The sequence below is a fragment of the Amblyraja radiata genome, chromosome 14 (assembly GCF_010909765.2).
Source record: "Amblyraja radiata isolate CabotCenter1 chromosome 14, sAmbRad1.1.pri, whole genome shotgun sequence".
Classification (NCBI taxonomy): domain Eukaryota; kingdom Metazoa; phylum Chordata; class Chondrichthyes; order Rajiformes; family Rajidae; genus Amblyraja; species Amblyraja radiata.
Genome location: NC_045969.1, coordinates 14,513,725 through 14,531,075, shown reverse-complemented (window position 1 = coordinate 14,531,075; position 17,351 = coordinate 14,513,725). Strand labels below are relative to the sequence as shown.

General features: G+C 43.5%; 1 protein-coding gene across 1 annotated transcript in view; it reads left to right on the top strand.

Annotated features, from left to right (window-relative positions):
* Positions 1-7,478: 7,478 nt before the first annotated feature.
* eva1c (eva-1 homolog C) overlaps positions 7,479-17,351 on the top strand; it is a 78,249-nt gene continuing 68,376 nt past the window's right edge. The window contains exon 1 of the mRNA XM_033032587.1: positions 7,479-9,488. Coding sequence (XP_032888478.1) covers positions 9,377-9,488 — 112 coding nt within the window. The 5' untranslated portion in view covers positions 7,479-9,376. The remainder of the gene's footprint in view (positions 9,489-17,351) is intronic.

Here is a 17,351-nt window from a genome sequence, read left to right as displayed (position 1 = left end):
AGCTAGGAAAAGAGCAATTTTCCTCACTGAAATGGGTCCCAATGTTTATGATACAGTAGAGAATTTGTTAGCTCCAGCCAAACCAAAGGACACGCCTTTGAAGGATATTCTTAAGAAGTTAACAGAACATTATGACCCTAAGCCCTTAGAAATAGCTGAAAGCTATCGATTTGTAACGAGATGCCAACTTCCAGAGGAGGACATTGGTCATTTTATTGTGGCACTCAAGAGGTTATCAATTCATTGTAATTTTGAAAATTTCCAACATCGGGCGGTAAGAGACCTTTTCCTGTGTGGACTGAGAAGTGAGCGGATCCGAAGTAAGCTGATGACGGTATATCACCTGACATTTGAAACAACTTGTAAAACTGCTTTGTCAATGGATATGGCAGAGAGGGGTTCTAGAAAAGTCAGGACAACTTCTAGACAAGCAGCGGAAGAGTTGAACAAGCTGCAATCCAGCAAACCAAAGACGCATAAGTCGACAAAGACGTCAGCGAATCGTTATCCATGGAAGGGTAGCTAGACTAATGCAAAGTCATGCTATCGCTGGTAGGGCTCACATCTAGCATAGTTTTGTCTGTTCTTCAAGGCGGTGTGTTACTCGTGTCACAAGACGGGACATTTAGCGAAGGCTTGTCGCTAGGCTAGGCAGAGCAAAGGTTCATAAACAAGTAAGCATCTTCATTCTGTGGAACAACTGCAGGCAAAGGAAGAGCCTTTCGACATATACACCATCTAGAGCAATGAGCTAGTGAACCAGAAGACAAAGAATGTGTCTGTGCAAGTCCAGTTGAATTGAGTTCATGTTAGCATGGAAGTTGACACAGGAGCATCTGTGAGCGTGATTCCAGAATTTGTGTATCGGGAGAAGCTGAGTCAAATTCCTTTGGAAGCAAAGCGAATCGAGCTACGTGGCTACTCTGGAGAGAAGATTCCAGTGTTAGGATGCGTACAGGTACCAGTTAGGTATAAGGAGCAACAGGCAGAGTTGCCTCTCGTAGTTGTTAAGGGAGATAAGCCTGGTTTGCTAGGTAGGAATTGGTTGCAGATTTGAAGCTCATCTGGGACGAGATATTCCTCGTTCGCGAAGAATTTAAGTGTCCGGAGGACGTAATCGAGCAACATCCGAAGGTGTTCAGCGACCAGGGCCGTATGTACTTAAGGACAAGGTTGATAAAGAACTGAAAAGACTTGTAGCTGAGAACATTATCAGTAAGGTAGAAAGTAGTGAATGGGCAACACCCATTGTAGTTGTACCTAAACCTGATGGTACTGTTAGACTTTGTGGGGATTATAAGGTAACCGTAAACCAGGTACTGGAAGGTAGCATACCAGATACCCTACCAACGGCAGAAGATTTATTTAGCACCCTCACAGGCGGCCAAGTCCTCACAAAAATGGACTTGACAAATGCCTACTTGCAGTTAGGTGTAGATGACGAATCTAAATCCAAGCTGACTATCAACACGCATTAGGGATTGTTTCAGTTCAATAGGCTCCCATTTGGCATATCATCAGCCCCAGGGATTTTTCAAGGGGTGATGACACAAATTCTAGAGGGAATTGAAGGGGTGGTGTGTTACTTGGATGACATCCTCATCTCTGCCCTTGACAGGCAGACACATGATGAAAGGTTGGCAGTGGTACTCAAATGCCTTGAAACACACAGTTTAAGAGTGAAGGCACAAAAGTGTGAGTTCTTTCAGAACTCGGTAGAGTACTTGGGTCATAAGATAGACAAGGATGGTCTACACCCTACCAAGGGTAAAGTTGATGTGATCAAGATCGCGCCCACTCCCAGAAACATCTCTGAGATCCGATCATTTTAAGAATTAGTGCATTATTATGGGAAGTTCGTGCCAAATTTGTCCACCTGTTTACATCCCTTGAACGAGCTCTTGAGAAAAGATGTACCACGGAAGTTGGCACGTGAATGTGACCAAGCCTTCGAGGCATGTAAAGCTCAGTTGGCAGAGAGTACAATGCTGGTTCATTACGATGTCAATAAGCCAATGAAGTTCACATGTGATGCTTCACCATACGGTGTTGGTGCTTTGATCTCTCATGTGCTAGAAAATGGAGAGGAGAGGCCAATAGCATTTGTGTCTAGAACACTCAGTGCCAGTGAGAGAAATTATGCGTAAATAGAGCGAGAGGCTCTTGCATTGATTTTTGGCTTTAGGAGGTTTCACAAATACTGAATGGTAGCCATCGACAGTGATCCTAAATCCAAAAGCGCACATACCAACTCTGGCAGCAGCCAGAATGCAAAGATGGGCATTGATATTGTCTGCATACCAGTATGATATTCAGTATGGTAAGGCAGCAGAGCACAGCAATGCTGATGCCATGTCTAGATTACCTTTGGAATTGGAGGTTACCCCAAACAAAGAGGACGTGTTTTATTTCTCTCATGTAGATGAGTTACCTATCACATCAGGGGACATTCGGAAGGCTACTCGCACTGACAGACTTTTATCAAGAGTGCAGGAGTATGTTACAAATGGATGGCCATGCAAATTGCCGGATTCAGAGGCGGAACTGAAACCATTCTTTGTACGTAGGAATTAACTCTCAGTAGACTAAGGGGGTGTCATGTGGGGAGCGAGAGTTGTAATCCCTGAAAGATATGGAGTAAATATGCTAGGAGATCTTCATGATCAGCATTTAGGAATGTGTTTAACAAAGAGTCTAGCTAGAAACTATCTATGATGGCCTGGTCTAGATAAGGACACAGTACAAATGGTGAAAGAGTGTAGCACAGAGAGTGGTGAATCTCTGGAATTCTCTGCCACAGAAGGTAGTTGAGGCCAGTTCATTGGCTATATTTAAGAGGGAGTTAGATGTGGCCCTTGTGGCTAAAGGTATCAGGGGGTATGGAGAGAAGGCAGGTATGGGATACTGAGTTGGATGATCAGCCATGATCATATTGAATGGCGGTGCAGGCTTGAAGGGCCGAATGGCCTACTCCTGCACCTATTTTCTATGTTTCTATGTCAAGCAGTTGGAAAGAATCCACCAACAGTACTGCTACAGCCATGGAAATGGCCGGCTAGATTGTGGCAAAGATTACACGTTGACTTTGCAGAGATAGATGGACAACAATTGTTCATTGTGATTAATAGTCACTTCAAGTGGGTTGAGTTGTTTCTGATGGACAAAATGACATCCAGCAAAATGATAGACATTTTGCGAGGATTGTTTGCGTCCTATGGATTTCCAAAGGAAATTGTGTCTGATAACGGACCTCAATTCTGTTCACAAGAGCTTGCGCAATTCATGAAAGGGAATGGTGTAAAACACACTAGAGTCGCTCCATACCATCCCGCTTCAAATGGAGCAGCAGAACGCACAGTGCAAATTGTGAAGCGCACATTAGTCAAACAACTGCTGGATCCAAATCCAAAGAAAAGACTTGTCTCTATCTCACAAACTGGCTAACTTTCTGATTACATATCGAAACACACCTCACACCACTACGGGTCAAACGCCAGCTGAACTGTTCTTGAAGAGAAAACCAAGAACAAGGTTTTCACTGTTGAAACCAAACTTGGCTCAAACAGAAGAAGAGAAACAGGAGAAACAAAAAGCATATCATGACAGAAGTAAAGGGAAGGAGTGTTGAGTTGAATCAGAAGGTAAAGGTGAAATACCATCATCACAAGTGGGTAAAGTGGTTACCTGGAAGAGTAGTGGGAAAGTGCAGACCACGGACATACTTGGTCAAGATGTTTGGAAGTGGAAAGGTGAGAAAAGTACACATTGACCATGTCATGCCTATGCAAGCACAGACAGGTTTGTAACCAGATCAATTAGACGAGTCAGATAATTTGGTTACCACTCAAGTACAGGTACCGACGGATGTACCAGAAATGGTACAAGAAGGTTTCCAAGATAGTGAGAGTTTGAACCAGCCTGAAAATGGAGGTTCAAGTGTGGTTGACAGTCAAACAATATTGACTGATGGACTGAAATCTATGAATGTAGGACAAAAGGAAGACTTGACTCGATCAAAAAAATGAGTCCATGTGGTTCTTAACAGTCAGAAACTTTTGGTCAGGGAAGATATCCAGAAAGAAGGAGAAACCCAATGGTTAAGTTTAATTTGTGAAGTTTATTTTGTGAAATGCACATATCATTGTATATGCAACATATATGCATGATGCCCTCATTTTATTCAAGTTATATACAAATAAACTATCAGACAAGATTGTAATAAATTCATACCGTTTTATTATATTCAAAAATGTCAACAATGTTATATTCAAAAATGTAAACAAGGTGATAACTTTTTCATTAAGGTGGGAGGCGTTGTAATAGCGCCCCCTTTGGTCGGAGGATTGTAAATGATTAAATAAACCACAGCATACTGTGCAGTCGATTTCCGGTCACCAGTGAGTCAACTCGTGTTCTGTGTCTGAGCAGAAGATATCACAGTTACTTGCTGGAATTTGTATTCCAACCCAGGAAGCAGCCACATGCAACTGATTGTCCCACTGAGTCGCCCCAGCTTTTTGTGTCTATCTGCAGTTCCTTCCTACACAACTGGTCTACTGAAGTGCTTTCTGGGAGTTGTAGTCATACCCTGGGAAGCAGCCACAAGCAACTGATCGACCGAAGTGCTTTCTGGGATTTGTGGTCTTATTCTCGCAGCCAGAAGGTGCTTGGCCCAGAAAGTCACTGAAAATAAAATAAAACTCCATTCGTTGGAAATACGAAATAGAAACATAGAATACTAGAAATCCTCAGCAAGTCTGTGGAAGGAGAAACAGAGTTAATGTTCCAGGTGAAGGTATTTTATCAGAAGGCCTATAGAGTTGATATGATATGGGTCCTCGCTTTGTGCTGCATTTGGTCGACGACACTGCAGCATTGAATCATGTAATTTAGTCTCTCCTGCTGCTACGGATGAAGAGGTGATATTAATTCTGCTCGCACTCGGTCTGATGCCTTGAAACTTCATGGGATCTGGAGTAAATGTTGAGGTCTCACACGATTAATGTAACCCAAGTTGGAGGACTATGACACCCTGGCTGTGAGGATCTTGAGAGATCTAAAGAGTCCCTGAAGAAAATGCTGAAAAGATGCACTCCCTAGATTCTGAGAACCTTCAACATTGGAAAGCCCACAGCCACGGCTCCCCTATTTAAGAGAGGGAGGAACTAAACCAGAAGCAATAGACCACTGAGCTTAACAACTATTACTGGGAAAATGTTGAAATCTAATTCAAACAGCAACAATAATAGGGAATTTAAAAATCATAATACAATCAAGCAGTTGACAAAGAGTTATAAACTCACTGGGTTGTGTCGAATAGAAACGGGTCGTCGACCTACCACATCCATGTCTACCTCTTTGTCTATCTGCACTATTCCTTTTTGTCCACATAAGGTATATGTCCTATACTTTGCCTCTTCAAGTGTCTGTTTAAATATCTATTAAACATAGTAATTGTGTCTGATATCACCATCTCCTCTGGTACCAAATTCCAGATATCAATAACTCTCTGTGAAAAAAAATGTTATCAAATGCCTTTAAAATCTCCTTCCTCTCACCTTGGGATTCCCTTCAATCAAAGAAGGGATTCAATCAATCACTTTGCCTCCTATTTTTTTTTGTAAGTGCTCTTCTATACACTGTACACTTTAAAAAATATCCTTGATTTCAATTTTTAAGACCTTCCACATTCTTCCTATTTTTTTCCAATCTAACCTTCAAGATCCTTTGTCATTCTAGGTACCATAATCTCGCAAATTTGTCTTTCACCTTGACTGGAACATGCTGGCCCTGAACTCTTACTAATTCTCTTTTATAAGTCTCCAATTTGTCAGTTGTCATTTTGCCTGCAAGTATCTGCTCCCAATCTATTTTTGCAAGGTCCTCTCTAACAATATTGAAATCTGTCTTTCTCCCAATTGAACACCTTAACTTGAGGACCAACTTTATTGTTTTCCATAACTACCTCAAATCTTTTAAATCAGCTTCTGGATTGATCTATATTTGATATATACAATGACGATTGAGGAGATATATTCCTTTCCCCCAATGTGGCTTTGCAAGAAAAGACAAATGTATTGCTATATTTATTTTCCCCAATATGTCTTTACAATTATACTACCTCAAATTTGTTGATCTAATATTTAGCTTGAGTTTTCAGATGCAGCAAGGAAACAGGCCTTTTGCCCACCAGGTCCACGCCGACCATCGATCACCCATTCACACTATGTTATTCCACTTTCTCATCCACTGCCTACACAGAAGGGGCAATTTGCTGAGGCCAATTAACCTTCAAGCTGATGAGTCTTTGGGACGTGGGAGGAAATCGGAGCACCTGGAGGAAATCCGCGTGGTCACAGAGAGAACCACACAGGCAGCACCCTAGGTCAGGATTGAACCCAGGTCTCTGGAGCTGATGAGGCAGCAGCTCTGCTGACTGTGCCGCCTGTTGAGATAAATTCAATTGAAACTTAAGGAGTTACGATTTTTGAACATCACGCATTAATCTTCTTTCGAGATTGATACATGACCGTTGATATATACAAAAAAGAGGAACAAGACACAAAAAACTGGAGTAACTCAACGGGTCAGGCAGCATCTCTGGGGAAAAGGAATAGGTGGCCCGAAACGTCACCTATTCCATTTCTCCAAAGATGCCGCCTGACCCGCTGAGTTACTCCAGCTTTTTGTGTCTACATTCAGTTTAAACCAGCATCTGCAGTTCCTCTCCACACAAAAAAAGAGGAAGACGTAGCTGCAATGTCGTGTTGTACCACAAGTGGGCGTGCGTTGCAGTCCCATGAATTTTTACCTAACATTAGTAATGCAGTAAAAACATATATATCTGAAATGACTTTATACCATTCAGCACTTGGACAACCACGAATTGCTGTCTCTCCATTTAGCACAAATTTAAGATTTTAAGTGTTTGTGGTGCAAATTAGGACTACCATGGAAAACCCCTGTTTTGACACATTTATCTGGAAAGCTAAATTGCACCGAAACTAAAAAAAAAGCGACATCAAGTGCCCAGGGTTTCAGGAGACGGGCACTGTGCACTTAAAAAACCGCGACTGGGACAAGAATGCTTAAATTTCTTGGCAAAACAACAATAGGCGTCACAGGTGCGTAAATTTGCTTGCGGACACTGAATTATTTCGAGTAGGGCGGATTCTCACCTTTCTTGGGCTCTCATTTTCAAGTATCTCCCAGTCCTATTTCCTTGTACCGTGAGCTGCAACAACAGTATATGTTTAAATGCATTCTCCCTTTCTCGCTACGTACATAATTTTACGCTTCTGAATGCGAGTACTTAGATTACTGGTTCGCCAGAGACTGGAATTGCTTCAGCCTCCATTAATTCAAGGTTGGTGGAAGAAATAGGATTACAATCGGTTCCACCCACAGCTGCTGACGCTCTGGTGGTGTCAACCCATCCACCAAAACAGTCGCAATAAGGTTTTTTTTAAATCCGAAGATTCTAAAGTCATCGAACACTTTGGTGGAAGCGGTAACGAGATTGTGACATGAAGGCGAAACACCTGGAATAGGAAAGTTTTTGCTCTCTCTATTTCGCAATGATTTAACGTTTCTTGGTTAGAGTTGGATGAAAAAACAACAACCGTGAGCTATCAGGATTAGCGAACACCTCTGGAGGAGGCAGAGACTGGCAGCAGTGTTGGAGTTGTACAAGAGTTGGAAGCAGTGGGCGGGAATATTTATTTCCATCTGCCTGTGAAACTGACAAGGAGTAACACGACATCCATTCACCGTCCCTGGAGAACGGGAATTCTGCAGAAATTACGGGGGCGTCAAGTGATGGAAAAAAACCAGTGCCAGTGCCAATTGGGAATTAAAGCAACCCTAACATTTTTCTAAATCCAGACTGCACCAAAGAGACAAAATCGAAAGAATCAAATCGTTTTTTGAGCAGCATTTAGTTCGCGGCAGGGAATGTCTGAATTGCGCAACGCCATGATTATTTTTTAAACAAAATCGAGCGTGACACGTTTTAAAGTACTCGTCCTTGGCAAATTGCAATAAAAAGAATAGGGTTGTGGATAATGTAGACCAATTAAGTCAGACTAAGTGTTACCGCTCCACATTCAGCAAGAAACGGAAAGCAATGTCTGGGCGTTGAACATCTAAAAGTTACAATTTCCTCCCAACTCTTCTCAAACTGGGGACCAAATAATTTTGAAGGAAACTAAGAACCACACCCCCAAAAGGCACACGCAAGTAAACTGCGATCAACAGCTATTGTAGCCAAAAGCGGAAAGATGCGGGATGGAAACAATTCAAGTTTGTATTTTTTGGATATGCTTTGTCAAAGAACTTTGCAGCAGGTGGGGCGAGAAGCCACGTAGGATATAACGCAGCATAAAACAACACTTGGACGTTATAATGAAGAGATTGTAATTGCAGTAAAAACTTTCAGGCAGAACTGGACCTTTAACAAGAAAAAAACCCACGAAAATCGGTAGCTCTGACTCGCAATGTGATTTGGACTCGCCTGCTCTCGGGAAATTGTATGTGTACCAATCAGGTAGTAAGATCCTGCTGTCCTTGTGCCTTCGGGATAGCGTTCTACTCCTTCCCGCGTGCGCCCAAGGGTGGTGTTCTATCCCATCCCGCGAGTTAAGGGCGGGGTTCCATCCCGCGTGCTCCTCTGTATAGCGTTCCACTCCTTCCCGCGTGCTCCCCGGGATAGTGTTCTATTCCTCCCCGCGTGCTCCACGTAATAGTGTTCTATTCCTTCCCGCGTGCTCCCCGGGGCAGTGTTCCATCCATTCCCGGGGCGGGTGCTGGCCTGGGTAGTGTTCTATTCCACCCCGCGTGCTCCCCGGGGTAGTGTTCTATTCCATCTCGCGTGCGCGCTGGGATAGGGTTCCATCCCATCCTGCGTGCTCCCAGTAGTAGTTGACATCCGTTCCCACGCGCTCCCTGGGGTAGGTCCTATCGCGTGCTCCTAGGGGTGGGGTTCTATACTTTCCCTCGCGCCCACCAGAACAGGTTTGTGTTCTATCTGCACGCTCAAGGGGCGAGTGAGGCGATTCTTCCCCACTTGCACCCCGGGGTGGGTGGTTCTTGTCTGCGCACCCCTCGGCTGGGTTGGATTGCATTATCGCACACGTTGTCGATTTTGTGCCAGTGCCTAAAAGAGGCATTGGTTGTGGACCCTGGATCTCCTGGAAGGGAGGTGACCGTGGATAGCATCCTCTCCTTTCCTGGCGTAGCACTCCCCGGACGTGTGCTGGACTTCTGAGACGTTGCTGGACATTTGAGTCGTTGCTGGACCCCTGAGACCAACGTCACTTAGAAATGGGCGTGCAAAGACCGATTTGAAACGATGTGAACTTCTCATCGCACTTGCACGATGACCCTGTTCGATGGAAGTCCAGGGAGACAGATAACAGCGCTTGCCATTCTGGTCTATCTTCTTATCCTCATCCGGACCAAAGAGATGAACGCCTCGGCCATCTTTTCAGGTAAGAGTGAATTTAACAAGTTTGCACAGAAACTGATGTGTAATTGACAATATCTCGAAGCAAATCAAAATTACCGCAGCAATTCAGTATTTGTTGTAATTCTTATTTAATCTCGGTGCCTTTTAATATCAACCTTATTGTTTGTTACTATCCCAGAGGAATGTGATATGCAAACACAACGTTCTGTATCCATGCATCGTATTTGACACATTTTCTGTACAATTACGAGAATGGGAAGTAACTTTCTATTTGATTGCTACTTGTCAAAGATCTTTATTTAAATGATGCAATAATTTTGGTTTGCCGCGTTAACTCCGCTCCTGCTTCTCCATGTAGACAAACTTAAACCATTTTTTGGGTTACTTGCACTTAGGGGGTAATGTCAACATTGTAAACCTTTGTATGCTGTAAAATGAAGCGTGCCAGGGTAATGTGGATGATGCATCCATATGACAGTTGATCCTCAACCCACGTGTAAATTGAATTTTTTTTAAATATCTGTTTAAGCTTTTTTTTTAAATTCCCTCTGAGTTTTCCTATCTGCCGCATGTAACAAGTGGATAGTTGGCCAATTAGCTTTCTTCTTTCCCACTATAAGATAGTTGTTAAGGCACCTGTTTTGTGACTGGGTTACTTCCACATTAATGTAAAGCACTTTTGTTTGAACATCAGTATAAGATAACTGAAGAATGTAACTTCACTGAACACGGGGAGTTTAATGACATACGAGAAGTTGATTTCCTGTCCTACTTGAAAATCATATTTGGTGCAGTATACTGCGGCCCATTGTTAAAATTCTTTGGTGGCTTTCTGCTTCTCAAATGTTTATACTTGCTGTTAAATATTACAAAAAACTAACATGGTGAGGTGGAATGTGCACATTGTGTTGACGGTGATTGGTACAATTGCAGTGTCCACTAAAATGAAGTAGTATGCAATATTTTCATGCTTTGAATATTTCACAGAGCTGCGGCCATTGAACAACACCTGATAGAAGCAGATAAGATTATGTGAGACATAAATGGTAGATGGACAACATTCCATTTCCATGGTATGGGCATATAAAAAAAAGAGTATAAAGGAAGGATCTTTAAAAGGGATTTGAAGGAAATAGTTTTACCAGAGTGTGGTTGACATCCAGAACTCGCTGCCAGAGCAGGTGATGGAATCGTCTACAATCACTACAGTTACGCCACATTTAGAAAGGCACTTGTTATAGACAAGGCCTAAAAGGACACAGTCCTAATGCAGGCAAATGTGATTTAGCCAAAACGTTTAGCATGGACATGACGGACCAAAGGACCAGCTTCAGTCCTGTACAACTCTACGACACTGACTCATACATAGCCTCCTCTTCAGACAGAATATAAACATAGCAGCAAATTTGACAAGCCAAGATGTAGTTTGACTTCAATAAGCGGATCAACAATTAAGGATCGGCAGATAAAATTGAGTTACCTACAGTTGATGAATATATTTTCGTAGGGTCAAGAGGAACATGGCATGGATATTTATGTTAAGTTTTGGAGTGAATCGCAGTAGTATCTCTGAAGAGGCTGAGGGTTTATCGAAAATGCATTTATGTTTGAAGTAGATAACTCAAATTAATATTGCTTTTGATTATGTGGTTGTAAAGTCCTCCTCAAGATTCCAATCTCTCCCAGTGTTACAATTTTGCAGCCCGGCAGACCTGATCCAATGTGCATGTCCAAATACATAGCAGCAGTCTCAAGGAAGAGTGCAACTTATTACAAGGGCATTCACCTGGTCCAAATCTTACATCAGCTCACCGTAGGAAAGTAGAATTACGGAAGCTGAAAGGTATGTGAGGATGCCCTTTAGTCAATTGCTTTTTGCTGCCAGGAAGTCTTTGGCCTCCACTCCTAGCTGAAGACATGGCCTAGACAGAGTACGCTGCATCGTGGAACAAAGCTGAACATATAGTTTGCACTCTGTTTTAATCTATACTGCTATTCCAACATGCTGCATCATGCAATCCTTGTGCCTGTTCTATAACTTCCATCAGTAATTACTCGTAACAGAGTTAAAAACATCAGATAAACTGAGGAATTTGTAACCAAATTCCGAGAGTTGTGTTGAAAGTTGTCAAAAATTCTAACTGTGCTGGTAATAGCAAAAAAAAACGGCGTGTCATTGGAGGCCTGTCTAAATCAATGTATCACTAACACTCGTACCATTAGTGTCACTTGTAAGGACTGAAGTAATAAATTTGTGAATGTTTAAACTTAATATCTTTCACTTTAAGATGGGCCATGTACAAATTCAAGAGTCAAGAGAGTTTTATAATATAAATTTGCCCTAGTGTACATTTTCTGAGTGAAGTAAAAATTTAATTCTGGGCTAACAATTGTGCTGTTAATTGATTGAGTAAAAATTATTGCTGCATATCTATCTCATAGCTATCTAATTTATACAGTTATACATGATGAAAGTTCATGATATTATAGCTATTATTTAACATAACGAATGAAGAGAAGGATTAGCAACTTAATACTTGGATTTTTATCAAAATGCAGATGGATTAAAAAAGAATGCGGTGGGAGGGTTGCTGATGTTTTATATTGGTTGAAGAAAGAAATCTTGTTGTGATGTCCAAGAAAGATGCAAGGAGTAAACGGGTCCTTTTCACAATGGCAGGCAGTGACAAGTGGGGTACCGCAAGGCTCAGTGCTGGGACCCCAGCTATTTACAATATATATTAATGATCTAGGATGAGGGAATTGAAGGCAATATCTCCAAGTTTGCGGATGACACTAAGCTGGGGGGCAGTGTTAGCTGTGAGGAGGATGCTAGGAGACTGCAAGGTGACTTGGATAGGCTGGGTGAGTGGGCAAATGTTTGGCAGATGCAGTATAATGTGGATAAATGTGAGGTTCTCCATTTTGGTGGCAAAAACAGGAAAGCAGACTATTATCTAAATGGTGGCCGACTAGGAAAAGGGGAGATGCAGCGAGACCTGGGTGTCATGGTACACCAGTCATTGAAAGTGGGCATGCAGGTGCAGCAGGCAGTGAAGAAAGCGAATGGTATGTTAGCTTTCATAGCAAAAGGATTTGAGTACAGGAGCAGGGAGGTTCTACTGCAGTTGTACAGGGTCTTGGTGAGACCACACCTGGAGTATTGCGTACAGTTTTGGTCTCCAAATCTGAGGAAGGACATTATTGCCATAGAGGGAGTGCAGAGAAGGTTCACCAGACTGATTCCTGGGATGTCAGGACTGTCTTATGAAGAAAGACTGGATAGACTTGGTTTATACTCTCTAGAATTTAGGAGATTGAGAGGGGATCTTATAGAAATTTACAAAATTCTTAAGGGGTTGGACAGGCTAGATGCAGGAAGATTGCTCCCGATGTTGGGGAAGTCCAGGACAAGGGGTCACAGCTTAAGGATAAGGGGGAAATCCTTTAAAACCGAGATGAGAAGAACTTTTTTCACACAGAGAGTGGTGAATCTCTGGAACTCCCTGCCACAGAGGGTAGTCGAGGCCAGTTCATTGGCTATATTTAAGAGGGAGTTAGATGTGGCCCTTGTGGCTAAGGGGATCAGAGGGTATGGAGAGAAGGCAGGTACGGGATACTGAGTTGGATGATCAGCCATGATCATATTGAATGGCGGTGCAGGCTCGAAGGGCCGAATGGCCTACTCCTGCACCTAATTTCTATGTTTCTATGTTCTATGAATAAGGAAAAACCATCAGGTCTAACCATCGACTGTTTAAGAAAAGGTAGAAAAACAAATAAGCAGGCTAATTTTGTTCCCGAGACAAAAAAAGAAAAGTCAGTAAGTCTAAACTGCAACTATTCTAACAAAAGCAGTATAAAAGTATGAGTTTGCAGAAATTGCATTCAAGAGAACATTTGAAAAAAAATCTATACATTGCCAACGAACAAGAGCAGGGACAGTCCTGAACATGGATTCATGAAATAAAACTGGGAGGTTGGTACTGGTGGCAACAATAACACTACTTGTGGCAGTGGTGAATATAATTTCTTTGTAATGGAAAAGGACTAAAAATAAACCAGCAGTAAAAGTTCTGGTTGGAATGAAGCCAATCTTCTGAGACACAGAAATCATTTGGCAAAAAATGGATAGCAAGCAGCTAATTTAGACTTGCGTCAGAGCAGTGGGAGGTGTTAAAGGATGAAACCGAGTTCAGAACATGTACATTCCAACAAAGAAAATTCTGTCCCCTCCGAAGATGTCAAGGCAAAAAAATGAAGCCAGTGTCCTGAGAAATCAACTTTGCTGTAAGTCAGAGCACAGAAAATGTAAAAAAAATTTAAAAGTGCGTTTTGTTTAGTTTAATTTAGAGATACATCATGAAAACAGGCCCTTCGGCCCACCAAGTCCACGCTGACCCTTAATCACCCATTCACACTAGTTCTACATTGATCCACTTTCCCATCCAGTTCCTACACAATAGGGGCTTCTTCTTACTGCTTATGGCGTGCACAGCCTAAAGTTGCAGGACAACCTGTTCTATTTGATCTTATTTGATTGTGCATGCCGGGTTGATTGCATTCGTTGAAACAGGGCGGACCACGTGAAGGTTGCAATGTTCCACCCCACAATAGGGGCAATTTACAGAGACTAATTAACTTGCAGGTCTTTGAGATGTGGGGGGGAAACCAGAACATCAGGAGGAAACCCACTTGGTCACATGGAGAACATGTGAACTCCACAATGACAGTACCTGAGGTCAGGATCGAACCTGGATCTCTGGTGCTGTGAGGCACTAACTCTATCAGCTGTGCCATTGAGCCACCCTATTAAGAGCAGCATAGAAAATGTAAAAATGTGAGAAATATAGTTGCAAGTATCATCAAGATAAACCTAGATTTTTTTAATGTAGGTTTATCAGAAGCAGTGTCACTGACAACAATTAAGAAGTGACTAGATGAGCATTTGGATGCGTTCAGTTTAATTTATGGTCACATGTACCAAGGAACAGTTAAAGCTTTTGTAGTGTGCTAACCAGTCAGCGGAAAGACAATACATGATTACAATGGAACTATTCACAGTGCACAGATACATGATGAGGGAATAACGTTTAGTGCAAGATACAAACAGTAAAGTCCGATCAAAGAAAGTCCAAGGGTCACAAATGAGGTAGATAGTAGTTCAGGACTGCTCTCTAGTTGTGGTAAGATGGTTCAGTTGCCTGATAACAGCTAGGATGAAACTGTCCCTGAATCTGGAGAAGTGCGTTTTCACACTTCTATCCCTTTTGCCCGATGGGAGAAAGAAGAGGAAATGGTCAGGGTGCGACTCGTCCTTGATTATGCTGCTGGCTTTGCCGTGGTAGCATGAAGTATAAATGGAGTCAGTGCAAGGGAGGTTGGTTTGTATGATGGCCTGCTTCCATACTGTGATTCTATGACTCTATGAAATATAACAGTTGGTCCTGCAATTTGATCTGAAGATGTTGTAGTTCAGTGTTTTGGCTAGATAATCAAATGCATAATACAGTATGTGTTAGCAACTGGGAAATGCAGAGAAACTAAGAGAGGAAGAGTATGTCTAAAAGTAGCAGGTTTAGTGGAAAGGATGGATTAGGAATGTAGGATCGTTGCATTTATTTGCTGAACAGGGAATTCATGGTGTTTCAAGGAGAGATAGTGTGTGTGAGAGAGAGTGTGTGTGAGAGAGAGACATTACTAATAATTCCAATGTTTGCAATGGCTCTCCTGGCATCTTCCATGATTCTGTGCAATTCCAATGACATCCCAGGGTTCTGCAAATTTTCCCTCAAGTTGCATATAATGGGGCAAACAGTACGTCACGTTGGAACAACAATCACCTTCATGTAAAGTGGAAGCACGGATTATGAAGCAGCTGTCAGTTGTTGCTGTAAGGCAGTGGAGGCATGTGGCAGCTATGGTTCTTTCCTCATCCATCAGCCTTTCAGATTCAGTGGCAGCAGCAACAGTTACAGTGCAGTTATAAGGTCACAAGATGATAAGAAATAGGAGTAGAATTAGGCCATTTGGCCCACCTAGTGTACGTCATTCAATCATTGCTGATCTATCTCTCCCTCCTAACCCCATTCTCCTGCTTTTTCCCCATAACCTCTGACACCTGTACTAATCAGGAATCTATCTATCGGCCTTAAAAATATCCACGAACTTGGCCTCTACCGCCTTTTGTGGCAGGAAATTCCACAGATTAGCCACCCTCTGACTAAATACAATTTTCCTCTTCTCCTTCCTAAATGAATGCCCTTTAATTCTGAGGCTATGACCTCTAGTTCTAGACTCTCCCACTTTTGTTTTGAGAGACAAACCACTCAGATTTGAGAGACAGAGGAACTGTTTGGCGGGACACAAGTCCTTCAATGTAGAGAGGGAGGGGAGGGGCGTGGAGAGGGAGGGGGGTAGATAGGGAAGGGGAGGGGAAGGGAGAGGGAGGGGGGTAGATAGGGAGAGAGGCAGAGAGGGAGGGGGTAGAGGGAGAGGGAGGGGGTAGAGTGGGGGGTTGGAGGGTAGAGAGGGTGTGGAAGGGAGAGGGAGGGGGGGTAAAGAGGGTGGGAGTGAGGGTAGATAGGGAGGGAGGTATCTCCCTCTTCCACCACTCCCCATCTTCCTCCTCCACACCCCTCCCCCCATCTCCCTCTACCATCCCACTCCCCACACCATCTCCCCCCTCCCCATTTCCGTCATCGTCCTCCCCTCACTTCCATTCCCTGTCCCAGGACCTACCGTGGAACTCGGCCTGATTCTCGTACTCGGCCCGGCCCTGGCTGTAGACTCCAGCCGTTAGCTCGGCCGCCACCTGGGCTCCAGTCCAGGTCCTGACTTAATCTCCGGATTCGTTCCTGAACCCGGAAGCAGACTCATCATTGGTTCCTGTGGCGTCTTCTTTCTCGGCCCCGGGCTGTTTTTAAAACTTTAAATGATTTTAAAACTTGGGAAATATAGGGAGGAATGCGACGGGAAGATGATTATCGCCTCGACGGGCAAAATGTGAGTAGAATGTGTGACAATGGGAAGGCTGTGGCCTAGGGTTTGGAAGAAAAGCCACAAAGAGAGTTTTAGTATTATACTAGACTAAGTGGGATGTTCACACGGGAGGGCTGGTCCCTCAACACAATATTCCACCTCTCCACTAATTCCAATACTGCTGGCAGGTGGGGGGGGGGGGGGGGGGGGGGGGGGGGCGGGCTTTCTGGAGCGCTAGTATGGGTGTTGTGGGCCAAAGGGACTGGTTTCCAGAGAGCTAGTATGGACATTGTGGGCTGAATGGATTCTTGGGCTGGCAGCTCAGTCACTCAGGCCTGGTTGGCTGGCAGCTCAGTCACTCAGGCCTGGTGGGCTGGCAGCTCAGTCACTCATGCCTGGTGGGCTGGCAGCTCAGTCACTCAAGTCTGGTGGGCTGGCAGCTCAGTCACTCAGGCCTGGTGGGCTGGCAGCCCAGAAACTGCCAGAAATTCTACCCAAAACATGTGAGAGACTGTGTGAGAGAGAAGGGGAAGAGGGTGGAAAATCAATTTTAGAAATGTTTCATCTTTTTCTGCAGATCACAGCAATGAAGGAGGAAAGTCTATCCTGGCCTGGATCTCTCATAGGGATCAACTGAAGGGAGGGAGAAGAATACTGGGGTGAGGTTTAATACTTGCAGGGGGAATACTTACTGATGGGCTGAAGGGACTCCTGGGCTAGTACAGGTCTGATGGACCGAAGGGGCTCTTTAAAAAATAATCTGAGTGAAATCTCAGTGAAAGGCACTTTTTCTGGACTTTTCCTGGCCTGGGACAGGCCTTTTGGGCCAAAGTGCTCCTCCTGGGCTAATATGGGCATTTTGGGCAAAGGGGACTGGTTTATCGGCTAATAGGGGTCAAAATTA